Source organism: Dipodomys ordii, unplaced genomic scaffold, assembly GCF_000151885.1.
Source record: "Dipodomys ordii isolate 6190 unplaced genomic scaffold, Dord_2.0 Scaffold79, whole genome shotgun sequence".
In the NCBI taxonomy this organism is placed as follows: domain Eukaryota; kingdom Metazoa; phylum Chordata; class Mammalia; order Rodentia; family Heteromyidae; genus Dipodomys; species Dipodomys ordii.
In genome coordinates, this window is record NW_012267295.1 from 6,644,139 (window position 1) to 6,664,660 (window position 20,522).

General features: G+C 40.7%; 1 protein-coding gene across 1 annotated transcript in view; it reads left to right on the forward strand.

The window, feature by feature from the left end:
- The window catches only part of Large (like-glycosyltransferase), a 458,307-nt gene that overhangs the window by 202,337 nt on the left and 235,448 nt on the right, over positions 1–20,522 (forward strand). The window contains exon 3 of the mRNA XM_013024905.1: positions 9,800–10,101. Within this exon, the coding sequence (XP_012880359.1) occupies positions 9,800–10,101 (302 nt within the window). The remainder of the gene's footprint in view (positions 1–9,799; positions 10,102–20,522) is intronic.

Here is a 20,522-nt window from a genome sequence, read left to right on the forward strand (position 1 = left end):
ACCAGTTAATATGTGTTGAGGAACAGATCAGTGTGAAGAAGGCAGCGGGAATAGCAATTCCGCATGTAGTGAGAGCCATTACTTTCATCTATAATATCAAAGCAGTAGAATCCAGGATTGTGAGAAGAATAGAGAGGCCAGCTTACCCAGACAAGTTGGATATTCTTGAGCCTGGTGTTGGAGGTCATAGGGTACGGTACCAAATCACCTGCGAAGGGAATAACACAAATACTTCCAGAAAATTAGCATATAGTTTGTGAATATGAGATTCCCAAAAAACATTTGTGTGAATCTTTGGATTTTCCAAGGATTCTGCAGAGCCTGAAGATGGGGTCATAGGTTTTCTGATTTAGACAGCAATTCCAGAAAGTCTAGAACACCTTGACCTTGGATATCCTCTGTTTAATCCAGGTCTTCTTTCCTATCCTCACACTGTCTCTTCTTCATTCAGTCTTGTTCATATGGGCCCCTGCCCAGCAGGCTGCTCTTTTCCTTGGATCTAGGAATGGGGATCCTGCTACACAGGATCTACCATGAAAAACTTCCCCATTAGTCCCTTGTGTCTGTGATAGCTTCCTTCCTAAAAGTCCATAATTCCTATCAACTTTTACAGGAAACCCCTGGCTTTGCCTTATAATGAAGTTGAGTCAAGTGTCCTTGGTTTTATTATTGCTTTTCTAAGACGTTTGAAAGCATCTTATAAAAAATCCCAGAAGTAAGACTTAGAAGAAAATAGCAGGCTGCCAAATGCGGAGATGGCAAGTTTTGAGCTTAATAGATATTAGCACAGTGTTTTGCCCAAACATCTATCTTGCTCCAGGTACATGTTATCTTTCCCAAGTGCCAATCCTGATAAACATTATTTTTGTCAAGCTGAACTCAAGATAAAATCTCTCATCCCTTCCCACCCCCCAGTCTATCCTGATACAATCTCATTCTTCATTTCTTATTTCTTCCTAAGGGATAGTTTGAATTTGTCAAAAGTAAAGTGGTGATACAGTCTTTTTTTTAACCTTTTCTCCTTATTTATATATTTATATATATATTTACATATATATATATTTTATATATATATTTATATATATTATATATATTTAGAAATATACACATATGTATGTATTTATGTGTAGTCTCCAAAATTAGAATGTAGCATTCCTGCAAGTCAAACTGATAAAGAGATGGAGACTGTAAAGAAGGAGAAATAAAAAAAAACTGAAAAAGGACAATCAGAAACAAAGGGATGTCCAGGCAGGCTTTTGCTTGTTTTCTCTTGTTTTTGAATTTACAATTGAACTGGACACGATAACATTGGTTTAAGAGCCATGCCAGTTCATAACTGAGAGGTGCTGTGGAGGAATCTACCACATGCCCAATGATGCTTGCCCCCATATCTTTTTGAAATGTGTTAGAACATTATGTATGCCATTGAGTGGCTCTGCAGCCATTGCTGAAGTTAATAAATGCAAATACAGAACACTGCTTGCATTTGACAGCTGGCTCTTTCTAGTGATCTCCTGTCCACCCTCTCCTTTAATGTTTTTTTTGGGTCTAGCTCTGTAGTAAACACATGCTGGTCAGAGATTGACCTTCGTGGTATGAAGTATAACAGTATGATGTAAAACATGTACTAATGGTCCAGCAAGCATGCATAGGATTTTGTGGTTATGTCACAAATCCATTGGCTGGAGATGACAAGGTTTGTCAGGAAGCCTAGAGAAGATAATACATTTCCTGAATGGACCACTGATAAGACATGAGTTTCTTTCCATGCTAATGCTTGTTTTCATGTGCTGTAGGGAAAGGGAACTTCTTTTCATCAGATTTGGCATGGGTATAATCTCAGAAGAAGAAATCTGGGTCCAGGGCTCTGCTGGTTTGTCTGTTGCTTGCTATTCAGATTTGCTTCTCCTCTGTGTTTCAAACTCTGTGTTTCAAATGGACATTACTATCCATAATTTCATTTCTTTAAAAACCTAAAATAACTGATTTTTATTTGAGTGAAACCACCAAGAATAAAAATTGAAGTTCATGGCATTATGGCAAGCATACATTTTGAGTAAATAATAATTTTCTGTGCCAACCTTGGTAGCACACACCTATAATTTCAATTACTCAGGAAAATCTTCAAGGATAGCCCAGGAAAACTTAGTGAGACATATCTCAAAAAAAAAAAAACAACATACAGACTAAAGGGCTGGAGACATACCATGCTCAAGGTCTTGGGATCAGTTTCTACTATCATATCAAAATGGACAAAAAAATAGTTTTCCAGTCTTTACTATGACGAATGTAAAATGAAATTTAAATCCTTGTTCAAGAATCACCCTATGTGGCCATCTTGATTTGTATAACATTTTAGCTACAAAAAAAGCAACTCATTAAACATTTTTACTGTAAAATATGAGGCTCCTCCACACATATGATTTGCCATTCTTGGAATAGAGCATTGAGATTTTATAAGGTCTATGAATATTTCATAGAAAAATAACACATTTATTGCAAGAATTTTTTTAACTGAGATCAGTGGAAAACCATGAACTTTTTCATCTTGAGTACTGCAAAGCAGCTTAAGAAACTCAGAAATATTTCTGCATCCTTTTCCATCATGAAAAGCCACATGGGCCAGGTGCTTATGGCTCATGTGTATAATTCTAGTTACTAAGGATGCTAAGATCTGAGGATTGCAACTCAAAGCCAACTTAGGCAGGAAAGTTGGTTAACTACCAAAAAGGAAGAAGTAGAGGTATGGCTCAAGTGGTAGAATATCAGGCTTGAGTGAAAATGGTAAGCAAGCATGCAAAGCCCCTAAGTTCAAGCCCATATACTAGCACCGAGAGAGAGAGAGAAAGAGAGACCAACACTGATAATTGAAGTGAAATATTTACTAGTCAGACCTTCTCTTGCATAGGACAAGATCATCACCTATGTTTAATTTTTGGATCTGATGATCCCATAACAAAGGTGTTATGTCCTACTCTTGCATGCATATACACATACATACATACACACATACATATATACATACAGATATACTTATGGGAGAGGGAGTCAAGAAACTGGCTAGAGACAGGCTGCTTCTTCAAGCTCAGCCATTAGTAAGTGGTACTAAAATTTTTGGAGACGTTGGGGTTATATATAGAGAGATTGATGTTATAGGGCCTAGTGGAAGCAGAGAATGACCAAGATTGACTAGAATGTGAATTTATTGTGCTCTTCCACTGGTCTATTTTCAGGATTTGGGATACAGTGTAGCCTGAGTTTCCAGGATACCCCTTTACTTTTCAGTCTTTATAGCTGTCTTCTAAACTACCTGGTGGTCTAGGGCAATCCTTGCCCCAGCCAGCATGTGGCTAAATTAGATAGGAAATAGAGCACAGCACACACCACCATTTTTTTTTTTTACATGGTTGGGGTCATTTTGGTGCTACTCATGATTGTTTTTTGTCCATACATACATTCTTTGGACATCATGAAGAAAGAAAGGGGGCAAACTTAGAAGCAGGAAGAGTCAATGGCCCTGTTGTAAATAGAGTCATCTAAAGATTAATTGCCTTGAATTTTATTACTTAGGACATATTCGAAGTTTTGAAATCATTGAATCAGAAGTTTCAAGGGTGAGAGCTGCTATCATTGCTCATTAAATAGCTACATCTTAGCTGTGGATGCAGCAAACTGGCGTTAAAAATGTTTTCATTTTATTCCGTCTACTTAATGAAGTCCTTCAAGACAAAGTTCTTGAAAATAATTCCTTAAAGGAAAGCAGCCAGAGCTCATTTTGCGGATCACGGAGAAATGAATCCAGACATCTTCCCCCCCAGCATTGTGGATGCAATTCTTTTTAGAAGCTTGTGAGGAACTCTTTTTTGACTGTTTTTCCATCTTTGCCAGAAGATCCCCAAGGCCTTTGTTGGAACTCAAGTTTGCTACCCTTGCCAAAGATAACTTCCAGAAAATCGCTCCAGGGAATCTTTGGGTAAAACATTCCCTGTTTACCTCGTAACAAGTGAGCATTCTCTGCCTGGCATCACTGCCGTTTTCCTTCCCACTGCCAATCCAATGGCTTGCATCTGGAAATTCAGAAACTGGCTCCACCTGGGGGACCCTGTGTCTCCTGATTTATACACAGTGTAGAAATCAAATCTAGGGGCAAGTCCACATCATTAACTTTGCTATAGCCATTCAGTGAACAGAACAACAATAACAAAAATAACAAATAGTAAATAAGAAATTTCCAAGATCAGATTGAGCTTTCTACATTTTTCAATAATGACTTTGGCTTTTTAAATATGTTTTAGAATTTCAAGTGCTAATCAAGGACTAGGAAATGTTTATGTAAATTAAAGTAACATTAAAAAGCAAAGTAAATTAAAAAACACATCATGGGCATAGCCCTTCGTGGAGGATGAAAATTCAATGAACTGCAGGCACCTATGGCTGGTCAAGAGGTGAGAACTAGAACCAAGGTGGCCAGTCAGTGAGTAATAGAGTCTTGCTGTGGAAAGAGAATAACATTAAGGAAAGAATGAAAATTCAGGGGATAAAATAGGACCTAAGCTTGGAAGAACTAGATTGTAAGGAAATTGAGAACCTGTTGGGTTGGCAGCTTTTATTTTTGATCACTATACTCCATCTCCAGACATACTGGGTCTATTCATGTGGATGGGGCATTTGCTACCTTGATAGTTCTTAAAAAGTTTCCCAAATGAGTGTAATGATAGGCAGAATTGAGTACCACTGGCCCATGGGATCAGCAGATGAAGCAAGAACAACCACTTTCACAAACGAGACTGGATTGTTTTTGTTTGTTTTGTTTTGTGGATAAGGGGTTGTGGGAATGAACGAACATTCTAGTATGGTCCCAAAAGAACTACTGAATCAGAGATAAGAATTCTGAATTGAAGACTTGGCCCCTGCTAGAATGATACTGAACAAGTTAAATCGTGTGTCTGTGTCCTCTTTTTCTCTTTTCTTTGGTCAATAGAAGTAGTTAAATCACCTCATTACAGCATTGGATAAAATGAAGATTAGATGGCACACACAGCATATGAGTATTGACCATCTATCAGTAGGAACTCACCAAGTGTTTGGAACGTGATGGATGACCTTGAAGAAGATCAAGTTGCTTTTGTCTATTTCCAGACTGCCAATGTCTTGGAAATAGAAGTAAGAGTATTACCCCAAGGTGGGCAGGCTTAGAGGCAGATTACAGGCTGAGAGGACTAACCAAAGACCCGTGATTTACAAACTGGCCACAAATGATACTCAGATAGGCTCACCACTGGTTTTTGTAAATTGACTTTGTTAGAACACAGCCATAACAATTGGTTATGTAATTCTGTGGCAGTTTTTAGACTAGGGTAAAAGAGTTGGGAACTTAAACTGCGGCTCACAACCTGCAAAGTGAAACATATTCTCTGCATGTCTACAAAAAGAATTTTTTTTGACAACCACTGTGTTAGTCTTGCCTTGGAAATAGAATGTTTGACATGAAATGAGAAGAGCAAGCGCTTCGATCATCAGGAAGGAAACATTGGCGGGCCTTGGTGACAGATTGTATGGGAGGAGACTTTGACATATGAAGATTAGGAATGGAGACTCTGTAACATCCATTGAAAAATGCAGCAGGACAGCATTCCTGAATTCTGACCCTGAGTAAAATAGGCTGGGTTCCTAAAGAGACGTGGCACTTATAGAAATGAAATCCAAGAAATAGAAAAAAGAGGTTTCATGTTATTACTATGATTTTTTTTTGTCAGTAGTAGGGGCTAAACTCTGGGCCTGAGCAAATGAAGCACGGATACTCACTAAAGACCACATTGAAAATGAACTTTACTACTTGTGGGAGAGGGTATTTGGGAAGGGAAAAAAAAACAGAGAAAATGAAGAGGTGACACTGTTCAAATAGAAATGTACTTATTACCTGACTGTAACCCTCTGTACATCACCTTGACAACACTAAAAAATAAAAGTAAAAAATTAACAATAACTTTAAAAAAGAGATATGGCACTGTCACTACTACCAGGGCCTGATCTACCTGCATAAAAGATTCATTCTAGCCTGGGCCCTGTCTGTGAATGTACTATGCAATCCTATCCATTTGCAAGTGGCTGCTCACACATAGATAATGCTAAAAGTTGGAGGGTGGTGGGGTGGGAGGAAGAACATGCAAAAAGTGAGATCATTACTTAGGACATTTGGGATGGCAAGTCCCTAATCCCTGTCATTGCACTGCACAGAGGTTGATTTTCAATTTTCCCTCTTTGTTTTGAATCGTCGATGTTTTGATTCTTAATTCAGAGCATTCATCTTGAGTGGGTGCTGAGATTCAAATTCAATGATAAATTCATGTTTGTTGAGAAGCTATGAAGGGAGGAGAAAGATGTTGGGAATTAAGGTTTTGAATAATGTTTGACATTTTCAACTCAAAGTGGGATGAACTGTAGATCAACACACGTAGACATTTTATGATAGGGAGATGCACACTATACACATAAATGAATATGCCACACATCTAACAGCAAGGATTACCAGAACAAAGAAAAGGAATCCTATCTCTCTATTGCATGTTCTTGTCTTGCCTCTAGGCTTAGTGGAGTAAAGGATGAGGGAAGAGAAAAAGAAAAGAAATTTGAGGATTACTCTGTTGAGTGCTGAATCGGAGTGTTTAGGCATGAGTATGAACCATTCCCTACAGCCTCATCTGTTGTGATGCTTTGTCTCCTGTTGGTGGTGCCATTTTCACTAGCTTGCAGGAACTTTAGGAGAGGTGGCTTAGCTGGAGGAAGTCAGTCACTGGGCCTTGTGCCCTTGAAGAGTATACCTGGCACTAGGTCCCTTTCTCTTACTCTGCATGGCGGTGAAAAGCTCTTCCACCTCATTCTGCCATGACTTCCTGCCCAAGTGCATTGGACCAAACAACCATGGACAGCACCTCTGAAATGGTGACCCACAGTTTATCCTTCCTATGTTAGGTTATTTCTTTCAGATACTTTGTCACAGAGGTAAGTACCAGGAAATGGGTACTTGCAAGGGGGAGAGGGACAAGGGGAGAGGGTTAGAAGAATAAATGGGGACAGGAATAGAAAATGTAGGCAAGAATGCATGGGAAAAATAAAGGAGTAGGTGGAAGATGTAACATCCCTTAAAGGGATGACACAGATCAAGATGCATGCTATACATGAATTGCTTGGTTAAATGGCAAAAAATTCAATACATAACCTAAAAATTAAGAGAAATGAGGAAAGAGTTGGAGTGGCAAGGGTGGGTGAAAATGTTAAAAGGGGTGACATTGATCAAGTGGCACTGTATTTGTAACTGCTCTGAACGGCAACTCCTTTGTTTAACTACTTAAAGAAAATAAAAATATTCTAGAGAAGGAAAGGAAATGGAAAGGAAAGGAATGGAAATGGTGGGGAGAGAAGGGGAGGGGATGGGAGGGAAAGGAACACACTAGGTACTGGAAAAGCTAAATACTTCCCCTAAGACATGGAGTGCTTGTTTCTGTAGTGCTGCAACACAGCCACGGCTCAGCTTATACATGTAGACTCTTTGGATTACTTGTTTGTAATGGGGAAAGTAGAGATGGTTTAAATATGCCTACCTAGCATGTCACAGGCAGGCATTATCTGCAGTGGAGCCTTGTGCCCTCTAATGGAAGCTGAGTACTCAGCTTTCCCCACCTGCTCCCAGCTTCCACGTTTCTTGAATAAACACTTTGCTATCAGGTGTGTAACCTTTTTTCAGTCTCTTGATAGAACTGTTCTAAATGGGGAGAAAGGCTTCAAAAGCTTGGATAGGAGCTTGTAATTGGCCAGCCCTGTGACAATACTATCCTGAACAACTTGATTTCACATCTCTTCATAGATTCAGTCTGTGCCTTTGATTTGCCATCCTGGGCAGTAGAATTTAGTGTGTCCTCTTGGTTGCATTGATAGGAGAGGCTCAGGTGCTTCAGCATTTAACCCTGAGGTGATTAAAAAGGGTGAGAAAAAAAAGGATCCACATTCATTATGGCCAAAAGAGACATCAAACAGTCCTGGGCAGAGGCCAAAGCAGCTTGGGCAGCTCAGGTGAACCATGTAGGGTATAAATTATCACAGTCTTTGATCCTCAAGTTTTATGAGTCACAGAGACTCTGGGATAGCTTGGAAGCTCAGTGGGGTCTAGGGAGGAAGGAGAAAGACTCTAGCCATAGATACAGAAGGAGGGCTTTTTGCAGACAACTGAGAATGTAATTTTCTAGAGCTGTGAATGTGGGCTCAGTAGCCTTAGAGGCAGCCTCCAATGTGGCTGGAACCTGGGATTTCTGCAGAGTGGAAACAGAAAATTCTGATGGCTTCAGGTATGCCTTGTATCTCTGGAGCTCCTCAACCATAAGCCTACATTGAGCACTTACTGTATACAAGCTTAGTATCTTAGGTATATGAGGTTTTTATATTGGCAACACTGAGCATGGTAGGGCATATATGTAATCCCAGCACTTAGGAAGATGCTGAGTTTGTGGCCAGCCTGAACTGCTTTAGCTAATGAGACCATGTCTCAAAAGAAATGTTTAGGAAAAAATTGAGACTTGGACATTGGAAATAGCCTGTTTTATAAATTCATTTTAAGTGTGTAGTTCATAGGAGACATAAGATAGAGCTAACTGTAAATTCTGATGCCACCATACTGGTTGTGTGGCTTTGAAAGTCATATACAGCTTCTCTGCCTTGGCTACTTTTGTAGGTTTGTGTGATTGCTTGCATACAAAGGGAATAGTTGGATTTTGCTTTGAAGCAAACAAAAATAAACAAACACCTACAGATTGGTCCTGGCCCTGTTTTCTTTTGGTTGCTCTTAATGCTTTTATTCTTTGTTAGTCCTTCTAGAAATTATCAGCTACTATGTCACTACAAAATAAGATCCTGGTATTGTCCCACTGAACTGTGGATCTTCAGAGGAAACACTTAGTATACAGGACAGTTTACTAAATACTGTATGATAAGGGTACATGTCCACAGCCCTGTGTATACAAATTGCTGAACTCTACATACAAATTGCTGCTAGAATATTCTAAACGATATTTTCCCCGCATCTGAAAATAGATTCCTCTGAGAGCTAATGCTTTGAAAACAAGGTTTTGGCAGTTTATTTATAAACCTTTTTTTTTTATTAGCACCAATTAGTGGGACAAGGGAGTTTCATATTAACACATCCATAGATGAATATAATACACATTGATCACACTCTGGCTTTCCTCACTCTCCTTCATCCTGCCTCTTCCTCTACCCCAACCCATCACAAAAAGCTTCACTGATAATTTCACACTTGTACATGACCACATTCAGCATCCTTCATTCTGTCCATTTGTTATTCCCCTTCTAGTTCCTGAATGGATGGATAGGAATTTACAAGAGAAACTCAGTGCACTGTCACTGATGTCACTTGCTTCTTTCTACTCCTCCTCTTTTGCTCTGTTCTACTTCCTTAGACTCTTCTTCCCTGTTTCCCCCTTCTCATTCATATTCATACTGTGTTATTGTTCAGAATGTCTACCTAGAAACATGGCACCAAGAAGACACTGCATTTAATTAGGAATAATTATATTACTTCTCCAAGAAGCATATTAGTTTTTATTACCATATTAAGTCACTCTGTTCTCAACTTTGTTTGCACTTCAATCTGGATGCATTTATTTCTAATTCACAGTCCATCTGCTTTTGCTTAAAAAATGAGATTGTGAAAGGAGTCTGAGGTAGGTAGCTGTGTATGTCTGGGTTTCTTTCCAGGCTCACTCTTCCCTGGTGTCTCCACCTGCAGATGGGAAGCCGGTGTCCCTGTCTCCGCTGGATTCCCAGGCACACAGCCCAAGGTACACGGCCTCCAGCCAGCGGGAGCGAGAGAGCCTGGAGGTGCGCGTGCGAGAAGTGGAGGAGGAGAACCGTGCCCTCCGCAGGCAGCTCAGCCTGGCCCAAGGTCGTGGCCAGGGCCACCGCCGTGGCAACCACTCCAAGACCTACTCCATGGAAGAAGGGACCGGGGACAGCGAGAACCTGCGGGCTGGCATCGTGGCTGGCAACAGCTCTGAATGTGGGCAACAGCCGGTTGTGGAGAAGTGTGAGGTAAGGAGTACCAGGCCAGAGAGGGGTCCATGTGCACCTTTGTTTCCCTCCTTCCTCTCAGAATTGTCCTGGAAGCGCAGACAGGTGCCTTCGGAATGTTGGCATTCTTGGCTTGGGCCTAGATGTTGATCCGGGTTGGTCACCAGCTGTTCTGAATGGACTGAGCCAGCTTCAGTTCTCTCATCTGAAAAGTGGGATGAAAAGATAAGGAGAATTACTGATGAACCTACCACCTGTTTCCTTGCAGATGATTTTGCCATGTTCAAAGTTTCTGTGGCCAAATATCACCCGGGGACCTTCGTTACTTAGAATATGCTGTGAATGGTGCCCCTCTGAAGTTGTGGTCCTATCAGCAGTTCCCCTTAGCCTCATTTTTCCTTTATTGTATGAACAGCCTCTGCAATTCGGAACTAGAGAATAGTTCTTTGATGTCCTATGGCTTACTCTGGTATCTTTCCTGTCAAGGTGTTCTCTCTTAGTGAGACTTTGGAAACTTGGGACACTGAGCTATCCTGCCAGCCTTGGAATCCTGTATTTGTACTTATGTAGTGTCCTGGAAACATACAAAAACACACACACACACAATTTTCTGGTGACAATGAATTAGAGCATGCCAATTAAAACCAAGATGTTTGGTTTTTAACCACCTTTAATTTCAGCTGAGTACTTGAGCAGGCTACCTAACCTCTATGAATTTCAGGTGACATGTCACTAAACATCAGAATGCAATAATTGCTTCACCAGGTATTTGTAAAATTAAATAGTATGGTCATATAAAGCCATGAATAGTTCTTTTACATAGCACCTTTGCAATTATTGGTAATTGGTATTATTTTTAGTTAAATACAAACATTACCTGCTGTTTCTTTATTCTACCTTTTAGAATAAGCAGTATTAGACTTCAGACTCCCTGAAGAAGTTACACCTTGTAATCCATGGCATCAGTCCATGTGGATGAGTTGTTAGTGACATTGTTATTGCAGTGTAATATGTGGCACAGAATGCAGGATTTATCCAATATGGGAGTTCAACAGTAAATAAGGAGACTGTAGACTGGAATATACAAGACAACCTCTGAAGAGTCCAGGATTTCTGGGGATTCCTAAGCCTAGATAAATATTGGTAGAGAGGTGGATAGAGAGAAAGGCAGGTGAAAGATAGCTACAATTACTGTCATGGGGGTAGGAAACATGGAATGAATATATAGTTACAGCAGGAAAGAATTTGAGACAGAGTAAATTGGTTCTACACCAAACCCTGAGAACCTGGGTGCAGATGTGGTTCTAAAACCTCATTCACTCCACTCACTAACTCAGTAAACAAGTTTGCCTCCTAAGTTCTTTATTCCATGCTCTTTAGTGGCCATGGAAATTCCATTGGTGAACAAACTCTCTTTCTTCTGGGTTTTCCAAATAAAGCAATGGAGACATCAGTAGATAGTACGTGCTGCATCTTTTCTCTCCAAGGAAATATGGCAAGCATGCTGCCATAATACTGGACACATCCAGTCCTTGGATTACTTAATATCTCTACTGCACACTTTTGGAACTAGGTCCTCAGTGAGGCTGGCATCCTCCATCTGGGTTAACTTAGGGGCATCTTAATTTGACTAATCTCTAGTCTTGTGTTGTTGAAGACTTGTTTGATTTCTCTCAGGTTCTTTGTTTTCATGTCACTGTAGTAGTTTCAGAATAGACTATTTGGTTTAGAAGGGAATTCTACTAACATGGTACAGTGCTGTAGAATGAGGAAGAAATGTTACCATGTATTTTCATTCTTATGACTCTGCTGTTGGTCAAAAAAAATAAAGTAGGAGAATAGATGGGATAAAGGAGGCAGAAGGAGCCTGTAAGCTGTGTATGCTGAGAGAATTATCTTCCTACTGTTGTCTACATAGCTGGCACTTCCTTCCTTGTCAAGCCTAGAGACAGGTAACCATGCTATTTCACAAATGAGCTTTTGTCCTGAATGGTCTGCAAAATAATGGAGAGAGAAGACCACACACTAGTTTTGGAGCTGGTAGCTATAAAATGAAACCTGGCCATATTGTGAGACGTGAGGCTTTGAGCATGGAATATCTCCTTTCTGTGTCTCAATTTCCTTGTTTGTAAGTTGTAGATTAAAATCAAAATTTCTGCTTACTAGTACTTCAGTGCTGGTGACGAATAATAGAATTTGAGAGAAATTCTACAGTAGTTGTATTAGTATTATATTTCATGGTAAAACATTTTTTAAATGCCAAATACCATTAGATGAATTAAGATTTGACTCTTATTTGTCCTTGTATTTAAAGTAAAACTTGCACCTGACTTCTTTTTAGATACTATTGGCAAAATTATTTGCCACAGTACCTTCAGCTATTATCTATCTACAACGGAGTCTGGAAAGGACATATTTTATTAGTGAAGCCACTAATGTCTCCACTGACATTGGAGTTGTGCTACTCTGTTCACAAATGGACATCTCATATCCCTTGGGTGGCTTCTATACTTGGATGCAAATTAGAACATATCAAAACTATGATCCACTCAGACTTCCTTAATCATAGTCTGGTATTAGGGCCAAAAATATAGTATTAAACAAACCTATCCAGCGACTGAAATAGAGATGATTTCAAAACCTTTGCTTTAAGGTACAATGTAGGCGAATAATATGATTCTCTTTAATTCTGTATTCCTTGAAATATCAGTTAGCAATATAGGAATTTAGCCCTTTCACCTACTCTTGTCAGAACTTATTTACTAGTTTTAAAAATTTGTACCTGAGAGTTAGATGTTACTCATTTGTTCTTTGCTTTGTGCTTCTTGTTCATTTATTTCCTATACCCCTAAAACTTTACTCATACTGCAATGCACTCTTGTCTTGTTGAGAGCTTGCATATGGGCGTTTGAATGCTGTATAACTTTGAAGTGATTTGCTATCCATGTGTAATCACATTGAAATGATGACTACATACCCATTAGCAGTGTATGTCCTGTCTCTTTCATTTGGTGTAAGAGTTTAGTGGAAAAGTCAAAGAACAAACAAGAAGTGTCAGTCATCGGACTTAAAATAGGCCTCCCTTCTTTCAGATTCTTTTCCATTACAAGGGCTGAAGCTTGTCTTCAGATCTCGTCAGAGTGTATGGCCACATAATCAAGGACATTGCTGTCATCAGTGCTTGGACTCAAACTTCTCCAACTTCTGACAAGTCTTTCTGAAAACTTCACTACAATGACATCCAGGTTGTCATCAGAGATTTCTGGTGATAGAAACAACAGGTCCCTTTCATTGTCTCCTAATTGTGTGGCCTTCAAATAGCCTGTTTTATTCATAAATACTTCTGTTGCCTGGGCAATGCTGCTTGAGTCAAAGCCTAGTTTCTGGGTGCCTTGGTGCTTGAAGTCATGTGATCCCCTTTGATTTGGACTAGAGCTGATGTATGTATGATGTGTATAGTTTTCTTGCCCCTCTGGTTCTGCTCCATCCTGGGAGTGAGCTGTGGTACAGCAGAAAAAATTACTATAGCAGGAAGCAGGAATTCCAGAGAGACTTTCCTTTGCCACTTTCTACAACCTTGCACAATTCACTTCATGCTTGGAATCTATGTCTCTATAAAATGAGAACAATGGTTAACTCTTTCAGTGGATAAAAGTAGATGCAGGAAAGGGGACAGTCTCATGTGCTTGTTACAGATGCTCTTCTTTTCTGTGTCTGACTAACAAATGCCCTAAGACTTACTGCTTTAAATAGTAAATTTCATTTCATGAGCTCTCCGTAGTTCCTGGGATTCATAAAGGGCTTATTTGCAATTACATTTAGGAATCCTCTATCTGGTGGGTTATTTTGTATGTAGAACACCAGGGCTTGACCCAGCATCACCTGTCTTCTTGTGGATTCAGGGCCTGCCCATGTAGTTTCTCTGCCTGGGCTAGGTTGAGTTTTTTCATATCATGGCAGCTCTGGGTGGAAAACTGTTTACATAGAAGCCAAAGGTTCTCAGTTTAAAGATCAGACATAAAGTCTGATACACAGTGTCATAGTGCCAAAGTGCCCTTTGTTGTTAGTTGCATAGTGCCATAGTGTCATTTGTTGTTAGTCACTGGAGGCTAGATGGAATATTGTTCACCTGGAATACCAGCTACGCTGAATGGAGGTAAACATGTGAGATCTGATTTGTAAAACAATTTAAAGTAAAAGGAAGGGAATGTGGCTTAAGTCATAGCAAGATCAAAGTCCTGAGTGAAATCCCTAATACTGCCATTACATGCAAGGACCAGTAGTGGTAACAAAACTCCCGTCCACTGACAGTGAAGAGTAGACCCCCACCTCATCTCCCAATTGGAGAAAATTCAGAACATTTTGGACATCGTTTAAAATCACCACAGTCATTATTATTTTCATGAAACGTTGGTGACTGGTGTGCTATCATGTCAGATCATCCCATCCCATATGAGAATTTCTCTGTCTTCCCTTCTGGTCTTTGCTTTGAGCCTCATTTCTCTGTAGCAATGTAATATGCATGAGAGATAACATTTGCCATCGTTTCATTTGTAGCAGATACCATACTAAAATGCTACCCTGAATTTAAGTTATACAATGTACTTTCTTCATTTTACAGGTTACTGAACTACTGCCACAAAGATCACCCAGTTAGGAAGAGGTGGATCTAGGGGTTGAACCTCGGAAATTTGCTTCTAGAAGCTGTGCTATGAACCCCTACACTTAAAGCTTGGTGACATGAAGCTTCTGGAAAACCTCTAGCCCCAGACTGTATTGCGTGCCTGATACCTCATAAAGGGTAGAGGGTGACAAGTCTTGATGTTGGGGTCCTCTTTCAATCTGGATGCTCTTGCAATCTCAGGACTATTCCTGAGTTCCTCACTGGCTCTAAGCAAGAATCTGCTTGTTCTTGAAAAGAAGTGGGATCATTTTAAATTGCCTTCCAGATTGTGGCTACATTCGTTAGCTCATGTCGTGGTGGGGGGAAGGGGGTGCAGGGTTGAGGTTGGCATTTTCCTAGAGCCATTATGTTTGTAAAACTTGACACCTCTCACTTACATCTTCTGGGACCCCAGCTAACCCCACAGTATTTTGATCTACTTCAGTTTTTTTCCCCACTTCATCTTTTAAGAATTGTGCATAATAACTCAGCAGTGAAGGGCTTGCCAGCTGTCTGCCTGAAACCCACACTCTATTGGAAGATACCAGGGTAGCATTTGGACTCAGATTTCATTAGCTTCATATGCCTTCTTTGGTGTGTCTTTGAGGATGTAAATCCACTGAAAGATCCCCTCCGAAGGTCAGATCCCAGAGAGGAACATAGTGGGACTGTCTCATGCCCTGACTTTTAGGGACCAATGCTCCTATAGAGGTAGCTCAGGCTTGTTCCCTTGTGCTTTAGTTGTTTACTTCTTCATAGCAAGACATCCCAAAGTTTACCAGCTTAAAGCACTAGTTACCTTTTGTCTCATGTGGTTTGTGAAAATTGGGAACCTGACAACACTCAGCCTGGGGATCGTGATTCTGAATCGTTAGTGAGATAACTATTACATCTGTAGGGCTGCAGAGTCATCTGAAGGCTTGGCTGGGGCTGAAGCATCTACTTCTGAAATGGCTCACAGAATTACTGGTAGCCCGGGTTCCTTAGGACGGCTTGTGTGTTCTTGTAACAGCAGCTGGCTTATTAACCCAAAGTGAGCAATAGAGGAAGAGCGAAGCTGCCATGTCTTGCATAACTCTATGTCAGATGGCCTGTACTATTCTTCTGCTGAATTTCATTGGTCCCACTGTCATAGAAAAGGAAAAGGAATGAAAATAATGTCAGAAGATTCTTTGTGAACCTTGCTGAAAGTCAGTGGTCAGTCACAACTTGGCCAGGGCAAGAGACCAGATGTTTCACCACTTCCCATCTGGGCTTGGCCCAGAGTCTCCTTGCCTTGCTCTGCTTTGTAATAGTATGCTGTATTTTAAATTTTCTTTCAGAACATGTGTCATTGAGAACAGCAATGAAGATATAACTTATTTTAACTATGATGAGACTAGAGAGGAGTAAATAGTTTTGCCTAAGATCAGAAAGTTGCCGCCCCAACTGAGTCTCCTCATCCTGGGTGTCTTTTCGCCTTCTCAATAGGAGGATAACTCCAGGATTCACAGAGCAAAGGGAATTAAACTCTGCCTTCAACAGTATCATTATTCTATCCTGGATCATACTAGAAGGTAGAGGAGAAAGTAGAGGCATGAGGGAATTACCTGATCCCAGCTATGAGGATATTTAATGTTTATTTCTTGAATGTAAGTTCTTGTGCATGCAGCAAAGGCTTCCTGAAATAATGATAATAATAATAGTTATTAGTATTAAAATGATTAATGCTGATTACTGATACATATCTAATAGTCACAAAGTCCTAAGCCCTTCACATGAGCTGACACATTCATTATACCATCATATTTATAGATGTAGAAATAATTCCCAAGAGATAGAGTTGTGTTTGGAAATAGGGGGAAGAGTTGAACAGGTGTGAGGCCAAGACATTCCATATTGAAAGTATATTAGATATAAAGAGAGATCAGCAAGGTAACCATCTGGATCTGAGCATAGGCAACTTGAAAGGGATGCTGTGGGTACTGATGCTTGAAGTACCTGCATTCCTGCATCCTGTAGGTATTAGATGCCAGGGCCTACACTTCACACAGGGTAGCTCACCTAATTGTTTTAATCATCCTGATTTTATAAAGAGACTTAGCAAAACTGCATAGCTATAAAGTGATGATCAAGTTTATAACTTTTAAGGTTATTCCTTACAAAACACATATCAAGAGAGTTACTGTGTTTAAGTGTACAGTTGTGTATTATTAGTATATTTACCATGGTGTGCCCTGAGACTCCAGGGCTATTCCTCTCGTTAGCATATCTTAGCTATGGTAATAAAGCTGCTATGAACATGGGTGTGCACATCTCCTTCTGAAGTCCTTCTTTCAGTTTTTGTTCAGTATATACCCAGAGGTGAAATCACTATTTCATATGTTAATTCTGTTTTTAACTTTCAGTGGAATCAGCCATAATGTTTTCCACAGCCGCTGCCCCATTTCACTCTTCTCCCAGCATGCATATGGGTTGTAACATCTCCCTGTCCTCACTGTAGGTAGCAGATCTTAATACTTGCCATAGTGTACTGTGCTTTTTCAAGTTAAGAACCAGCTACACATGGATCATGAAGGACATTGAATGAATATGTCATCTGGCATTTCTCACAGGAGAAGCCAACTCCTTACTAATGCTGTGAGCTATAAAGTGTCTGCCTGGTGTTCGAAGTCTGGTCCATTCAACTCTCTTCCTCTGTGCCTCTCTTCCAGAAGGAGCCTTGCCTCCTCCTTTCTTCATCACACCAGTTCCTCCCTAGCCCAGGATTTTCCTCCCTAGATATCCTCCTTGGATACCTGAAAGGTACATGCTGTGTTGTCACATGGCTGTTCCGTTCTCATCTTTTTAGATACAATTTCCAGGCTACTTGGATTCAGAATATTAATCTGTCTATATATCTTGTCTGACTGCTTACTTTTTCTTTCTGGCCTCATTATCAATCATTATACATACATACATACATACTTACATACACCACTATATATCCATCCATCCATATCATTATATATTTTATTATCTTCACATAGTTGTACAAAGGAGATTGAATTCAATAGTGAGAGCACAACATCTTGATCAATGTCACCCCTCCTAGCCATCTATATTTAATGCTATAGATGGAGCTCTCTCAGATTCTCAGGTGGTCTTCTTGATGCTGATGGTCCTTGTAGAGGTACCCACCATGAGTCAGGATTGAGCTGTTAGACAACGCACCTGTCCCAGGCCTGGGTTTATTTGTATCCATTAGGCTTCTGTCAATCTACCTCAGAAAAATCTGTGTCAATCCTCACTATGCTTTCTAGGTAGCATACTGGGTTTCTGATTATTCTTTGGGTGTCTGAGTTCTTCATAATAAGAAAGTCAGATCTAAAACAGGTTAGGGATATAAGATGGCCAGAATCATAAATGCTACATGACTTTTCCTTCACTTCCTTCAACTTGGGCTTTGACAGCAGTGGGAATGGGGTGACTTACAGTGATACCCCAGGAAGTCTGACCCTTCTGGTTCTCATACCTGGTCGTAAAACTTCCATGACTCTACCTCTCCTTGGCAAATTTCTAAAGACTTGGCTTCCTAAATCAGGCGGCATCTATTTGCTTGCTCATGATAGCAGCAACAACTTTGTCTTCGAGCCTTGTGGTTTACTATTGAGACCAAACAGGCAATGGTTCCCCAGAGAGCCATGGTGACCGAGAGGCCTGTGAGATACTTACTGTTCAGTGGCACATAAGTAGTTCAGTTTTTCATCTTAATGGTTACAGATGTGTCTCAATGAGGCAGGGCAGTGAGTTTCACAGCTCAGCTCTGGATTTCAGCCTCTCACTGAGCTACAGAGTACCTAAGCTACATCATGGCATTTCAGACTACTGACTTAACCTGTTCCCTGTCTCTCTGTTTTCAAGTTTCAGGTTTAAGAAGTAGAAAAATCTATGTATGGAGATGAAAACTCCTCACTTTATTAAGGCTGTGGTTGAAAATGAGAGGAAAGGTTGAATGACTTGCCCATGGTCATTCAGCTGGCCTGTGGCAGAGCTGGGGCCTCTGTCAGCCCCTCTGGCTCTCAAGGTCTTGTTCTTTGAGCAGAGCAGGGCTTTCCCAATTCCAGCACTATGCCTTTTCCTCTCCCCAACAAGAGTGGTGACTCAGAAGCTTCAGTGCATGTGATAGAAGGTGGAAGACACCCACCTGTATGTGTCTTGTAGGAGAACATGAGAGCTGTGCCCTTCTATGATGGGAACTGAAGCAAGTCTTGAATGCCCCCTGATCCCCATGTCATATCATAGTAGCTAGCTTCTGTTGAGTTTTCCTGAAGATACTGTCTCAGTGACCAGACTGAGCAGTGGTTCTCCATCTGGGCCTCTGGGCTAGCTGCAGACATACCTAGGTACTCTGCCCTTAGAAGCCCTGTGGGAGACTGGTTAGAAGTTGAGGTCCATCTGCTGGGTCCCCTCAACCATCCATGGAGTGTAATGTCCCATTTTGCAGTCATGGGGAGAAAGGAATACTCAAGAGGTGTACTTGGCTAAAGGGAGCACTCAGCAGGAGGGAACTCTCAGCTCCTCCTTGTGTTGATCTGTTAAGCAGAAATTGTTAAGAACAGGTGTGTCTCCCATCTTCCAGATGGAGCCTTGTGGAAGTTATAACAGAGCCAGCACCCATGGTTTATAGAACATATGACTTGACTAGTGTAGTCAGCTAAAAGATATGGAAGATTCTTCCAGGTCCCTGTCCAGTGCCTAGCCTGAGGAAGGTAATTATCACCTATTCATTGACTCATATTTCATTCTCCTAGGTGTCAGCAGCCAATGTCCACTTGAGATGCTTCCCTGCTCCCTGCTACAGTCTCTCCATAGGAGAAGCTATAAACCACACTACCCATCAGGGTGCCCTAAAGGAGCACAGAATCAGGATCACAGCTAATGTTGGCAGTAAAGCAGCAGGGCTGGCTTGTCTTTGCCAAGCCACAGCTTGCCTACAATCCCATAGTTTGGTACACACTTCTTTGGGGACACTACTTTTTCTTTGTATCTATGTGTGAGACAATACTTTCTGAGAACTACTTTCCCACAGGGGACAAAGAGCCCAGCTAATTTTGTCTAGAATGATTGGGCTCTGAGAGTCACAGAAGCATTGGGGAAAGGAAGGATAAATGAGAACATCATTCCACCGTCAGTCCGTACTTTGTGGCAAATGGATACATGTCTTACACCTGTTGTTGCAAGTTCAAAGAAGAAGGCATCTTCACAATAAAATAAAAATTTTTTAAAAAAGACTAAGAAGAAGAAGGCATGGTCAGAGGGCTCCAGGCACAGAATCTGACATTCAAGTCCCACATTTTGAGTTATAGGGGGCACCTGTGTCATGTTTAACCAGATAAACTGAGAAATCTGAACTTTGTAGCTTCACACCCTCAGGTTATCATGAGAGTGACCTTGTTCTTTCAAGAAATAGCCATTCTAGTTTCCTCCTCACTCAATTTCTACTCCTGGCTCTGTCCCTTCCTGTTGATTCCTTCTCCAATGGCAACATTTAGGTTCATCCAAAACCCTTGAAAGAGTAAATTCCAGGGACATTCTGTTTTTTCTCCTTTCCTAGGTAGCAGGCCCTGCTGCTATGGTTCCAGATGATGAATTTATTCATGGTGGCAGGTGTATCGGATGAAACTAAAGAGATTGGAAAATTATGTAAAATGTTTGAGAATGTGCGCACTTGTGCTTACATTTAATGGGCCCATTTTGAAAAGTCCCTGAACCCTGAAGCCAAGACAAAGTTTGATATCTCAGAGGCTGCATGTTTAAA